This window comes from Thalassophryne amazonica, chromosome 15, assembly GCF_902500255.1.
Source record: "Thalassophryne amazonica chromosome 15, fThaAma1.1, whole genome shotgun sequence".
NCBI classification, from domain to species: domain Eukaryota; kingdom Metazoa; phylum Chordata; class Actinopteri; order Batrachoidiformes; family Batrachoididae; genus Thalassophryne; species Thalassophryne amazonica.
Genome location: NC_047117.1, coordinates 8,727,651 through 8,743,002, shown reverse-complemented (window position 1 = coordinate 8,743,002; position 15,352 = coordinate 8,727,651). Strand labels below are relative to the sequence as shown.

At 38.6% G+C, this 15,352-nt stretch overlaps 1 protein-coding gene across 1 annotated transcript; it reads left to right on the top strand.

Moving 5' to 3' along the window:
- The first annotated feature begins 11,461 nt into the window (after positions 1-11,461).
- LOC117526341 (kallikrein-7-like) lies at positions 11,462-14,827 on the top strand. The gene is made up of 6 exons (XM_034188408.1): positions 11,462-11,573; positions 11,817-12,006; positions 12,458-12,637; positions 14,051-14,112; positions 14,362-14,523; positions 14,610-14,827. The coding sequence occupies exons 1-6, from the start codon at positions 11,534-11,536 to the stop codon at positions 14,612-14,614; spliced, it is 639 nt and encodes a 212-aa protein (XP_034044299.1). The 5' UTR covers positions 11,462-11,533; the 3' UTR covers positions 14,615-14,827.
- The last annotated feature ends 525 nt before the right edge of the window (positions 14,828-15,352 follow it).

Sequence of the window (15,352 nt, the reverse complement as noted above, 5' to 3'; positions counted from 1 at the left end):
TTAAATGCAGAGTGGTGCATACAGAGCAAAAAGAGAAAGAAACACTCAGTGCATCATGGGAACCCCCAGCAGTCTAAGTCTATAGCAGCATAACTAAGGGATGGTTCAGGGTCACCTGATCCAGCCCTAACTATAAGCTTTAGCAAAAAGGAAAGTTTTAAGCCTAATCTTAAAAACTATTTCGTCGTCGTTAACAGGCTTCCGTTCAAAATACTTATGAAGTTTGTCTACTTTCATCCATTGCAGTGTTTTTTTCACAGTAATTAAAGGCAGCGCCGTAAAATGTGTCAAACATACACCGCTTTCACGCCACAATAGATCCTTAAAAAAGTGTTTTAGATGCACAAAACGTGTCAAATACACGATCATGGTTGGGCAAATAAGGTAAGACATTATATTTATCTGCCCAACGGTTGGGCGAATAACCTTTGCCAACAGATAAACTGCTGAAAAATTTATCTTTATTACAGATAACCGACCGATAACTATTAGTACTGATTTGGACGTGGCCACATCAGATTACACTGCCGGCTTCTGATAAACCAGTTTCACTTTAAGTGCCGCAGGAGCTGCTGGGTAAATTCAAAGATCACAACCACAAAGAACACACAAAAAATGAATAAATAAAAAATAAAATCCCAAACACTGTCATCATCTTTCAAAAGCAGTAAAACACAGTATTAGAAATCACAGGTTATCTCGGTATTAGATACACCGTCATTTACGAGCTAAAAGCTGCGGCTTTTTTCACATAGTTTGAACCCTGCAGCTTAAACAACCAAAATACGTCCATTAATGCATTGATTCGCAGAGTAAAATACACATAGTAAATATAAATTTTTACCTGTTAGTTTCAGTGGGATTCATCTGAATAAATAATCCACATGAAGCGTCCTTTTTGTTTTTAATCCAAAACTTCTAAATGTGAAGAAAAGTCCCTCCCTCTGTACACACAGCTGTGCCATCAGAGCTCCTCTCCCCCACCAAGTTTTGGTGATTAAATTACAGCCACAAAGAAATAAATTTAAATAATGTTAAACTGTCTGTTTTGTTTTTCTGTCGAGCCGACAAATCAATGTAACGTCCAAAGTGAACCTACACTACCCACAATGCTCCCTGCGTCGACCGGCCAATTACATTTTGCGCTTAATGATGATATCATCAGCAAGCAACAGGCAGCCAGTCAGTTACAAACACACAACAGATGGACTAAAATGTTTGATTTTAGGGTTTACAAATGTTTTTGACCATTAAAGTTTGCTCACTTTACCAGCAAAAAAAAAAAAAAAGTTATCAGATTGAAAGTTATCAGAACTAAATTTATCAGAAGATAATTGGTCCGATGATGGTTTTAAAACTTATCTGAAACGGTAGTCCGATAGCAAAAACATTAGCTTTGGTAATTATCTGCTATCAGATTAGCTGAACTGTGCCCACCACTGGATATAACTGATTCTAGCTGACTTAAAAATCAAACATATCCTACACAGTAGCTTATCACCTCAATATGTCAAACTGGATATTTAGTAGTTTAATAGTTTCAGCCTTGCTCCTGAAGCTTCAGTGTTCCAGAACTGGCAACCTGCATGAGCTTCAGGTCTGGAGACAACGAGGAAAGCAGAGACAGCTCTCTCCACTGTCTGAATTTAGATTGCAGGACCCATTTTAAATGCTATAAATCAGGGAAACATATTGGTCTTTTAACTAACACATCATCAAACCATAACCAAACCAACCAAACCAAACCATAGAGTGAAATTTTGTCATTAACACATTTGTTAAATACATAAAGAACAATTGCAAAATTTTGCACTCAAATGTAAAGTCAACACAAAGTATCAATAAAAGCTTTGTGGTGTAAAAAGTATCAAGAAACTCTTTGATTATACAACTGTAAAATTGTTCAGCCTTTGAGGCAAAGTATTTGAGCCATTGTCAATTTTTCATGTTTTCCCACTTACAAAGAATGGAGAGGTCTGCAATTTTTACTGTAGGTACACTTGAACTCATTCATCACTCATTTTCAACCACTTTTCTGGGTTTGGGTCGTGGGGGAAACAGCTCTGGCAGGGGACCCCAGACTTCCCTTCCCTTTCTCGGGCCACAATGACCATCTCTGACTGGGGAATCCCGAGGTGTTCCCAGGCCAGTGTGGAGATATAATCTCTCCACCTAGTCTTGGGTCTTCCCTGGGGTCTCCTTCCAGATGGACATGCCCGGAACACCTCCCTAGGGAGGTGCCCAGGAGGCATCCTTACCAGATGCCCGAACCACCTCAGCTGGCTCCTTTCAATGTGGAGGAGCAACGACTTTACTCCATGCTCCCCACGATTGACCGAACTTCTCATCTTATCTCTAAGGGAGACACCAGCCACCCTCCTGAGGAAGCCCATTTCGGCCGCTTGTACCCGCAATCTAGTTCTTTCAGTCATGACCCAACCCTCATGACCACAGATGAGAGTAGGAACAAAGATTGACCAGTAGATCAAGAGCTTTGCCTTTTAGCTCAGCTCCCTTTTTGTCACAACAGTATGGTAAAGCAAATGCCACCACCCCTGCTGCACTGATTCTCCATCCAACCTCACACTCCATTGTCCCCTCGTTCATGAACAAGACCACGAGGTACTTGAACTCCTTCACTTGGGGCAAGGCCGTATTCCCTACCCGGGGTAGGCAATCCATCCGTTTCCTGCTGAGAACCATGGCCTCAGATTTAGAGGTGCTGATCTTCATCCCAACCACTTCACACTCGGCTGCAAACGGATCCAGTGAGTGTTGGAGGTCACCAGCCGATGAAGCCAACAGGACCACATCATCTGCAAAAAGCAGTAATGAGACCTTGAGCCCACCAAACTGGAAACCCTCCTCTCCCCAACTACGCCTCGATATCCTGTCCATGAATATCACAAACAGGACTGGTGACAATGCGCAGCCCTGGCGAGGCCAACCCCCACCGGAAACGAGTCCGACTTACTGCCGAGCACCCGAACAGAGCTCTTGCTTTGCGAGTACAGAGATTGGATGGCCCTGAGAAGGGACCCCCTCACTCCGTACTCCCACAGCACCTCCCACAGTATCTCCCGGGGTACCCGATCATACGCCTTCTCTAAATTAAAAAAAAAAAAACAAACAACAAAAAAACCCGAATACCTACAACATTAAAATGATGTACTGATTTTATTCAGCCATTCAGCTGCAACATCTAAACTCTCTCTCTGAAATGCAAGTAAATGGAACCAAAAGTCTAATTAAATTGAATTTGTTTCTAATGTAAATGTAATCATTTGTTTTTAGATGTGTGGTGAGGTGGTATCAAAAGTGTCAGGCTTGTATTTTGCTGCTGTTAGACACGTCCCAGCAACCATTGTCCTCCAAAACTTAATCAGTTCACCCTTTCATCAGTGGACATCTATGCAAAGTTTGAAGACAATCAAAGCATTTTTGAGATATTGTCTAGACAGAGACAACCCAAAAACATATTGCCTCTAGCCCTGGCTATCACCAGCACAGAGGCATTAAAATAAAGTGAGAATATTATTTTGTTAATAATGTCGATACATGTGGACCGACTGTATAACTGTATGACAAATAGAACAAGACTTTCTAGATACAGGATGGTTGACCCAGCTTGTTCAAGCGTTTCTGAACAGTCCATTTCCCCACTGGGACACACATTAATATAAGGTTAATGGAACAGGAAGACAAACTTTTATTTTTATCTCTTAAAATACAGAAGGGTGGTCCTACCACCGATTTATTAACCTACATTTTCTCACAGTTATTTACATTTTAAAGAAATTCTTTCTAATGATTTGTTTGAAGCTTCAGTGTAACCTGTTGGTGACCTTTTATCCTGAAGTCAGTCTGAGACTTTGTTACTTCATCATTTGCAGATTGAAATGAGAGATTTCTGTGGAAACAGTCACTGTCACTGCAGAAGTGGTGAACAATGTTGAGAAAGAGGGAGACTAATAAATGTTTGCTTTTAAAAACATGCAATTTCATAATTTCTCAATGAAATTACACTTTTGAAATAAAGCTGGGTCTCAATCTGTAAGTAAAAGGACATTAACAGTGGGAATTAATGCATTTCACAAAGTCAGGTTTTATTAAACATTTACTTTTAAGTGCCACAATTAATATTAAATCACAGATATAGATACATCATAGATACGAGACTAAACTAGAAAACCAGCTGTGTTTAAACATCGATCATTAGGACACTTGTTTGTGTTTGACTTTTTAATCCTCAGCAATAACGTAACTCTTATGATTAGTAAATTACAGTACAGTCAGAACAGTCAATGATTTGAAAGCATTTAAGATCATTCATCCATCCTTCTTTCATTTTCGATATATGCTGCATTCCACTTCCCTCGAAAGTTGGAAGGCATAACTGAGAATGTCACAACTCAGGTAAACGTGTTTCAGTTTCCACACAGCACCTCAAAAATAACCTGGATGCCTCCAAGATGCTGGAGTATAAATTGCTACAAAAAAATTTCGTCTCACCGAAGAGACCTCATGGAAGAGGACAGGTGTCACAGAAGTTACATGATTGTTTTAATATGTATATGTCACAGACATGAACGAGCGAAGCTCTTCAACATCTCACCATGTCATTTAGGTTCTTCAGAGTTTTTTGGGTAAATACTTCAGGGGAGCATTACCATGGCTAAAACCTTTGGGGGGGGCTCTGCCTCCCCCAGACTCCTTGCCTTTTATTTTCCTTATTTTGCCTTTCAGCTTCTGGAGGAGCTCTGCCCCCCATACCCCCCACATTTTGAAGCATTTTTCTTTTTTTTTGCCTTTCAGCTGACCCCCTAGTTACAGCCCTCTTAACCCCCTGCCACTTTAAGCATTTTTTTTAATGTAGATGCAAATTAATATTCAAAGTTTTCAGCTAGTTGACTGTAGGGCTGTACAATACGGCCAAATTATCAAATCTCAATAATGTAAATATAAATATGATGTACCATATGACTATGATTTGACACAAAGTGCAGTAACAGTGAAAATTAAACATTCTTAAACAAAATAGTAATAATACCACACTCATTTTGCACTCATCATAAGGTTAGGACACTGTGTCCTGCAAAAGTATTGGAACACTTGGAATTTCACACATTTTAATTTGTTTATGCAATTTTAAATACAAGAAATACAAAATAATAATAATAATAATAATAATAATAATAATAATAATAATAATAATAATAATAATAATAATAATAATAATAATAATAATAAAGAATAAACATTTCTAAAATTATCTTCCTCAAACTCAAACTGAAAGCAAATCTCTAAAACTTGATAAAACCTGCAAATAATAATCAGTTTTATTGCCAGTTTTCTTTACACAAGTCAGGGGATCGAAACATGAACATTTCCAAGTCACTGAATATGTCTTGGACTGTATTTACATCAAATGTATAAGAAATACAAACGTTTATTTCACCAAAACATCAAATTGAGGCTTTCATCTCAAATGTACTTTCTGTCAAATTGTAGCTAAACTTTCAGGTCTTTTTTTTTAAGAAAATCCTCCTCTACACCACTTCATCAGGAAGCTGGATTTTATATTTTAATTAATTTATATCAAGTTGTAGAGATTTGCTTTCAGCTTGAGTTAAGGAAGATAATTTTAGGAAAAAATGTATTTGAAATGGAATAAACAAATTAAAATGTGTGAAATACCAAGTGTTGCAATACTTTTGACGGCAGTTGAGAAACACTGAGGAGCAGCATCTTACATCTAATATATAGTGCAGCAGATAAGAGAATATTTAGAGTGGGATCGAGCAAATGGTGATACATGCATCAAATTTGGCACAAGTAATCCACAGACATTAACTCTTTTTAAAAAACTGATTGGCCACTTGGAATTTTCAGTAGTTTAGCCAGGTAGGGGTCAACTGAAGAATTGCACAGGGGTCTAAATTAAAAGATACTCCAGCCATATAGAAAACTACACCACATTATTTGCCTGATCATAACAATTCCAAAAAGGTGTATTTTGGACAATCTGTGACTGAATGTTATGGAGTTATGAGGTAAAAGCAGCAAGAATGTGACAAAGGTCAGTTTCAGTTTGTACAGGGGTCAAAAGTTAAAGTTGCTCCAATTTTGGTAAAAAATGATGCAATTTTTTTTTCTCTCTCTCTTTTTTATCTTGATGTCTGTTACTGATGGAATGATGTGATGGAATATTTTAAACAGTCTTCATACACACAGCAACACACACAAAAATGATGCATTTTCATACACTACAGAATTTGTTCTCGTAATTGTTAAAAATATTTATATTTCATTGACTGTACTGTCACTGTTGTTATCAGACACTTATACACAACAGAAAGATCTCCTTCTTCAAACATATGTAACTCCTGTTTTCCCCAAAACTCAGGGTCTCGCTGTGGAGGGTTTGCCACACTGTATTAGAGGTGATCATCATCATCACCATATCTGCAAGTACTCAATCAAATTGTGTTCAAACTATTAAGAAATATTTTTACAAAATTTGCTAGTTGTGACCAAAGTCTTTGTGGAAGCAATAAGTCATCTCTACTCAGGGTTAACAAACTAGGTACTAGTACTGAAGATCCATGACACCACAGAAAGGTGAAATTTGTGAATATTAACACATATGGACCGACTGTAACTGTATGACAAATGGAATAAGAATTTCTAGATACATAATGTACTTGTTCAAGCCTTTGACATTTCTGAACAGTCCATTTTCCCACTGGGACACACATTAATATAAGGTTAATGGAACAGGAAGACAAACTTTTATTTATCTCTTAAAATACAGAAGGGTTGTCCTAATACCGATTTATTAACCTACATTTTCTCACAGTTACTGACATTTTAAAGAAATCCATTCTTTCTAATGATTTGTTTGAAGCTTCAGTGTGACCTTTGGTGACCTTTTATCCTGAAGACAGTCTGAGACTTTGTTACTTCATCATTTGCAGATTGAAATGAGAGATTTCTGTGGAAACAGTCACTGTCACTGCAGAAGTGGTGAAAAATGTTGAGAAAGAGGGAGACTAATAAATGTTTGCTTTTAAAAACGTGCAATTTCATAATTTCTCAGTGAAATTATACTTTTGAAATAATGATGGGTCTCAATCTGTAAGTTAAAGGACATTAGCAATGGGAATTAATGCATTTCAAGTCAGGTTTTATTAAACATTTACTTTAAATGCCACGATTCATATTAAATCACAGATATTGTCTAGACTAAACTCCAAATCATTGATCATTAGGACACTTGTTTGTGTTTGACTTTTTAATCTTCAGCAAAAACGTAACTCTTATGATCAGTAAATTACGGTACAGTCAGAACAGTCAATGATTTGAAAGCATTTAAGAACAGTCATCCATCCTTCTTTCATTTTTGATATATGCTGCATTCCACTTCCCTCGAAAGTTGGAAGGACACAAAATGGGACACCCACTTTTTACCTGGGTGCAGCAGATGTTTATTTTAGAGATGTGGGGATGAACTGGTTGTCTGCCTGAGTGGTTGCTATCCAGGACCCAAGGACGTTCGGTGGTGTCTTGGATGTACCAAAGTGTGGAAACAGTGTAAAGTCCTTGACTTGACTTGAGATGACTCAAAGAATACAAAAGTGCTAAAAAAACAGTAACAACTACAACTTTCACTGTTGTTACTATAAGGGGCGGCCATCTTGATTGTGAACTCGGGGTTTGTGAGTTTCAGATGAGTTGACAAGTTGGAGTTTTGACTTTAGGGGTTTCTCCGTGGGGTGGGGTGGGTGGGCAAACTGGACAAAATTCGTATCTCTGAGCACAAAGAGAATGCATAAGAATCTCAGCCTATTTTTTTTAACTCCACCCAATGAAAAGAAAGTTGAGATTAAAACATGCTGTGGTACAGTTGGAGAGTCATCTTGGTATCAGTTTGACTTGCAGTCAGTTGCTGGTTGGCTGAGAGCTCGTACATAATCATCAGGACAGAGCTGTTGCACAAATAGCAAGTCTCTGGAGGAGAGAAATAATGTTGCTGATTGATTTCTGTTGACCAAACATCCTTTGTTGGTGCAGAAAGATTGAATGACATTGACTTGGCAAACAATGCTATGATCTTGCCAAATCAATTGATGTCTGGGTTGGAAATTGTCCTGGATCCAGATTAAGATCCAGGCTTTAATGACGTCCTGGACTCGGCCATTAGAAGTGTATCTGTATGCAGTGATGGTGTTGAACTTGTAGAGACATTCACGTTCCCCTGCAGTCACATTCATGTTTTTGGGTCGTCAGACTTTGAGATCAGAAGATACCTGGGAAGATCTTAAGGCGCCATGAGGTCCCTGCCAAGAGGTGTTTGATGATGCTAATATCTTCTCAAGTGAATGACGGTTCAAGTCTTTTGTGTCCTGGTGCTTTCTTTGGTATTAGGTGTATTTGGAGGATATTTGGGTACAGCTGAAATGTCTTTGTGTCAACTGAATGTTTACATCAGGAGACTCTGCAACATTGTGGCCATGTGGTGTGTTTCTCTGTGTAAGATCCAGCATGCAGGCGCCTGAGTGTTGAGGATCCCACCAACTGGAGAAGACCAAGGAAACATTTTGTAATTTTTTATGTCACCTGTTGAATTTATTTTTCACAATTTTGAAGACAGTTTGTGAATTCATACATGTGTGTGAAACTGGATTGTCTTATACTTTCTGTATATGTATTTTATCTCCTCTTCTGAACTGTTTGAGCCTTTGCCCCAACCTCAACTGTTTGTGACCTTTTATCCTGAAACCAGTCTGAGAGTTTGTTTCTTCATGATTTGCAGATTGAACAGAAAGATTTCAGTAGAAACAAAGAAAGTCACCGTCACTGCAGAAGTGTCAAAAACATGTTGAGAAAAAGGGGAAACTGATGTACATATGTTTCATTTGATATCACTGATATCATGTCATGTAACCCTCAAGTGACCGAGTGGGGTCATTTTTGATCCCGGGCATGTACATTGAAACAAATACATTTTGCAAGTGCTCTGTAACTTCTATTGTAGGTACACTTCAACTGTGAGAGACCGAATCTATAAAACAACAACAACAACAACAAAAAAAACAGAAAATCATTGTTGTTGTCCATTCAGCTGCTCTTGTTTTTGTCCTGGGTCGCCACAGTAGATCTGCATTTGGCACAAGTTTTACGCCGGATGCCCTTCCTGATGCAACTTCAGTGTAACCTGGAGAAACACACACAGCTGCTGGTGTTCCAAAGAGGTCTCTCATCCAAGTACTAACCAGGCCCCTCACTGTTTAGTTTCTGAGATCTGACAGGTTCAGGCTGACACAGAGCAGATCAGCTGCAGAAAATCACATTGTAGGATTTTTAACTAACTAATTTGTTTTTTATTGCATGACAAAAAATTTGATCCAATAGAAAAACAATTTAATATTTGGTACAGAAACATTTGTTTCCAATTTCAGAGGTCAGATGTTTCCTGTAGTTCTTGACCATGTTTGCACACTGCAGCAGGGATTTTGGTTCACTCCTCCATACAGATCTTCTCCAGATCTTTCAGGTTACAAGTCTCAGCTTCCTTCAGAGATTTTCTATTGGGTTCAGGTCTGGAGACTGGTTAGGCCACTCCAGGACCTTGAAATGCTTCTTACAGAGCCACTCCTTAGTTGCCCTGGCTGTTTTTGGGTCATTGTCATGCTGGAAGACCCAGCCACAACCCATCTTCAATGCTCTTATGGAGTGTGATTGACTGAGTGTGTAGACAGGTGTCTTTTATTCAGGAAATGAGTTCAAACAGGTGCAATTAATACAGGTAAAGAGTGCAGAATAGGAGGGCTTCTTAAAGAAAAACTGTTGTGAAAGTGACGTGACACGGACCCACAACAGGGGGCGTTAATGAACGGACAATGGATAAGCCAAAAAGTAACAATTTAATGTTGTGAATCGCACAACAACGTACAGACAATAACAATATGGTGGACTGTCAATCATACACCAGGTGACGTGTGGGCAGGCTCGACGATAGAAGACGCCTGGAGAGAGAAGAGCTGGATCCCCACACAGCTTCCACCACCAACGGAGCTGAAGAAAACCGGAGCCGCCAAGCCCTGTGCCCCAGGTGGCCGCTGTCTTCAGCAGTCAGACCCGGTACTGCTGGCAGAGAACAGAGACAGTCCAGATGAGTGTGAGTTCGCACACTCAGTAATCCCACAGTCTGTATTAAGTAAAGGAGGGAAAACCTCCACCTCCAATCACACACACTCGTGCAGCTCCTGGTCAACCACTTATCTGAGTTGGGGTGTGAGGCGAAGCCGTCGCTGTCACACCAAACGCCAATCCTCCAGATAAGGAAACACTCCAGGAAAACGGCTGCAAAAAGAAGTTCCAGTTATTACACACACAGTGTTAGTCAGCAGAGAAATTACCTGAATGGTAGTTGATTTCTTGGCGAGGAGGTGGAGTTGCAGTCCGGTCTTTGTAGTGGTGGTGATGGGTGACAGCTGTCACCTCCAGCAAAGCCGACGCCCTCTCGTGCTTGAAGCCCGCACTTCAAGCAGGGCGCCATCTTGTGGTGGTGGGCCAGCAGTACCTCCTCTTCAGCGGCCCACACAACACTAACAGGTCCGTGAGAGCCAGAATTCTTGCTGGTTGGTAGGTGAACAAATACTTATTTCATGCAATAAAGTGCAAATTAATTATTTAAAAATGATACCATATTTTTACGCATAAAGACATCCCCCTTATAAATTAGTGTTTTGTTTTTGGAAGTGAAGTCAGTTTTTGAAGAACTGAAGAAGTTTTAAGTTGAATAAGCAATTCAACTTATCTATCTATCTATCTATCTATCTATCTATCTATCTATCTATCTATCTATCTATCTATCTATCTATCTATCTATCTATCTATCTATCTATCTATCTATCTATCTATCTATCTATCTATCTATCTATCTATCTATCTATCTATCTATCTATCTATCTATCTATCTATCTATCTATCTATCTATCTATCTATCTATCTATCTATCTATCTATCTATCTATCTATCTATCTATCTATCTATCTATCTATCTATCTATGACCCTTTAAATGAATCCCACTGAAAAATCTAATTGTTCATTCAACTTAAAACTTCTTCAGTTAGAAAGATTCAAATGAATTTTGTTGATCAAAATTAATAAGTAATATTTATACTGACCTGTTAACTTAAAAATCATTTCTCCTATTGTACATAAGAGTCACATGATTAGATGCCCAACATCTCAATTTTTGACCCGGCAATTTTTATATTTCATTGACTGAGTTGTCGCTGCTCTTTTCTCTGCTTCAGGAATCGATGGAGGAAGAACCATACTTGATAAAGATCAACAAGCTGAAGGAATTCGCGCAACTTTGCAGCCAATCAGGTTGAGTTGATAAATGTTCATGATGTGACTGGTGGATAAACATCAGCATGACAGCATGAACAGACTTAAAAAGGCGCCGTGACAGCAAAGAGAGAGCAAAGAGGTCAGTGGTTTGGACGATCGGTGACCACGATGGTTCAGCTGACACTTCTTCTCCTCGTGCTGTTTGCTGGTGAGTCGCTCAACAACTGTTTCAACTGCAGGTTATGATTCATGTATTAGTTTTATTTCATGTGAATACTCTGTTTTTGGAAAGAATGGATTATAATGTTTCAGGATTTTTTAAACTCTCATTGATTGGTTGATTGATGTCTGATTTTTCATTCTGTCAGTTTAACTCTGTTAAATAGGTTTTTGTACACAGAGTACAAACCGCTGCTGCAACAACTCGTACTTTTTGAACTGTCTTTGTCAGGTGTCACAGTGAGCTCAGTGGTGGATCTGCAGAAGAGAATTATTCATGGTAGAGACTGTGGACCAGGTGAACGGCACTACCACGTCAAACTGATAACTGTTGAGCCGAATGGAGATCAATCCTTGTGTGGTGGCTCACTGATCAGTGACAGCTGGATTCTGACGGCAGCTCATTGCTGGATAGATGGAGGGTAAGAAAGCGACAGTTTATCTATCTATCTATCTATCTATCTATCTATCTATCTATCTATCTATCTATCTATCTATCTATCTATCTATCTATCTATCTATCTATCTATCTATCTATCTATCTATCTATCTATCTATCTATCTATCTATCTATCTATCTATCTATCTATCTATCTATCTATCTATCTATCTATCTATCTATCTATCTATCTATCTATCTATCTATCTATCTATCTATCTATCTAACTAACTAACTAACTAACTGATTTTGTGACTCACACGTGGATCAGTGATAGAATTCAACCAATATTTTATTCATTTATTTTTTGCCCTGATCAGGAAATAGAAACTAAAAGCTGACTTGTTGTCTGCTGTGGTGTACACCATACGGATTCATCAACAAGTTTTTTGAAGGAAACATGTAATCATCTATCCAACCTTATGTGCTTGTAGGGACATGTATGCATATTTAGGTGAACATCAAGGACTAAGACGCAGATCAGTGCGGATCGCCATGAAAGTGATTTTTACTGACAGATTCAGATTCAGGACCCACGACATCATGTTGGTGAAACTACGAAACCCGGAAACTCAAATTCAACCCGTCCGTCTTCCTGCCTGCAATCATCAACCGTAAGTTCTTGTTCACACCACAGAAGAAAAGAAAACATTCGTTGACATCTGATGTCAGATGGTCTTGTTGAACACTCTTGTGGTCGAGTGGAAGCAGCAGACGTGTCTTCATGTCCACCTTTAGTCTTGTTAAAGAAGTGATGAGAAACCATGAGCCATGAAGGCCAACTGTCTGCAGGTTTTCATTCCAACCAAACACAAAACTAATTTCTGGATTTCCTTTAGATTTTGAATCTTAGTGTTTTTGATCAAATTCTGCTGATACAGTTGTTGTTGTCCATTCGGCTGCTCCCGTTTTGATCGAGGTGCCACAGCGGATACAGCAGATCTGCATTGTTACTTTGCACAAGTTTTATGCTGGATGCTTTTCCTGACGCAACTCCAGTTTTACCTGGAGAAACACACAACTGCTGGTGTTCCAAAGAGGTCTCCCATCCAAGTACTAACCAGATGCAGCACTGCTTAGCTTCTGAGATCTGACGGGATCAGGCTGACACAGAGCAGACTGGCTGCGTGTTCTCTCAGCTGATACAGTACAAATATTCAAATATAAATATGCCATAAAAAGCCCAAACTTGTGATTATACAACATGATCTCTCTTTATGTCACTGAATGAGTTCTAACACTTGTGACTAAAATCTTTCCAGAGATTTAAGTGTTGATCAGTTTTAAAGCCCAAATTTCCATTTTCTTGTCTGTTTTTTTTTTTTTTCTGCACATGCACAGACAACATGGACTTTTACCAAAAACTGGGAATGTTCTGAAGGTAACTTCAAGAAGAGCAGTTAGTTCCAATAAAAGTAGGATTCTGAATTGTAGAGGTTGCTTAAGGAGATACATTTGATTTAAAATTAAAACCAAAAAATGCCCTGTGATTAGCTTCTTGCCAGATTATAAATATGTTGAATTCAATTTGTAATTTTGCCAGTCGTGTGAAAATATGTCTGAGCTTTTCCTGATATTTATGTTTGTGCAGAGCTGGTGCTCCACGTAACAAAACTTTATTCTCACTGGAGTCATCAGAAAAACGTGTATCCAGACAACAAGACATCTTAAATCAAAAGGACGTGACAAGTTACGAAAAGATAAATGTTGATGATTTGATGGTTAGTAAACAGTGCACTGTTTGGTCAAATTTCATAAAGTTCGGCCAGGTTATTGTTTGTGACCACGAAATGTAAAAAGCACAAACCTTTGACAGTAATGTACAAAAACTTCCAAAAAGTGTGCATTTTTCAAAGAAACATACAGGAGTGCAGATACAGCCCTCTGGATTATAAACTGCCCGGGTCACGGTACTTTCATACTTTAAACCTATGCAAATATTTCATAATATTTATTTCTATATTTATTTATTCCTCCATTCATGCATTTATTGATTTGCTTATTTATTCATTTATGCTTTTTTCCAGAGGTCAGACTGTTCAGATGGCAGGTCACGCGTCCACTTATCATTTTCCGAACAATACAAGATGTGAGACCATTTTTAATCATTTAATGCAAAGACTCTTTTTGCTCAGATCTTCTGTTCTGTTATTCTAATTTTGTAATGATAATTTGGAGTTCTTTTAATTCTTCGAAATTTCTTTTTGCATTTATTATTTTTGAATCCTTGTTGGTCAGTGTTTTTGTTTGTTCGCATTCAATGAATTTCAGATTGTGTATAAATAGTGAGAATGTTTGTTTTTCCTGTGTAATATCTCCTGTTTTAATTCCTGTCCAGATGTAACTCCATCTCAGGCTCTGCAATGTGTAGACATCAATGTTGTTAACTGTCCGAACTTCAGTCCAATTCAGATTCCGTTCGCACCTTTCACGCTCTACCGATATGTCTTCTGTGGTCAGTATCCTCGAGGAACTCATCAAGGGGACGGACGCGTGTCTTGTGAGTTAGCATTTCAGCATGGCTAAGCTAAAATTGTGTTGAAATGTCAAAATATATTTTAAACAACAAATATTTGTTTCTCACAGGGTGACTCGGGTGGAGGAGTCATTTTCAATGATATGATTTATGGCGTCATTTCTTCAGTTGGTATACCTGCTTGTACTTACCCAGTGGAGTTCATGAATGTCTGCCATCCAGCTTACTATCAGTGGATTCTAAACACAATCAGACCAAGACAACCGTGTCTAAACTGTGTCACTGGTTAAAACATTTTTGAAATAAAGAATATGTGAGATTTCATCTCACCAACAAACCCAGTTTGATTCCTGTGATATCTTTTTTCTAATTATTAAACATTTGATGTCACTGGGGGGCACAGTGGCTTAGTGGTTAGCACTGCAGGAACATCGTGGGATCATTTCCACCTGCGGCCTTTCTGTGATGAGTTTGCATGTTCTCCCCGTGTTATCATGGGTTTCCTCTGAGTGCTCTGGCTTCCTGTCACTTCCAAAGACATGTAGGTTTGGTGAATTGGTGACTCTAAATTGACCATGGGTGTGCATGACTGTGGGAATGTGTTTGTTTGTCTATTTGTGGCCCTACAACAGACTGACATCCTGTCCAAGATGTAATCCCCCCCACCCCTAGTAAACAAAATAAAGTTCCCAAAATGTTCTAAGCACGTTTGTCAGATGTTATCAGAACGTTAGCTGTAATGTTTTTGGAATGTTTTATGGAAAGTTTGATTTTGATATAATGTTCATGCTTGGACTATATAAGAGTAATGTAAGTCCCTTTAGCTGCTCCCTTGTTTCATTAGGTGTCACCG

Bases quoted from the DNA above. Each gene is read 5' to 3' on its own strand.
- LOC117526341 (XM_034188408.1), top strand. From the start codon at position 11,534: ATGGTTCAGCTGACACTTCTTCTCCTCGTGCTGTTTGCTG. The intron at 12,007-12,457 runs GTAAGAAAGCGA...ATGTGCTTGTAG, and splicing joins CATTGCTGGATAGATGGAGG to GGACATGTATGCATATTTAG. The intron at 14,113-14,361 runs GTGAGACCATTT...ATTCCTGTCCAG, and splicing joins TTTTCCGAACAATACAAGAT to ATGTAACTCCATCTCAGGCT.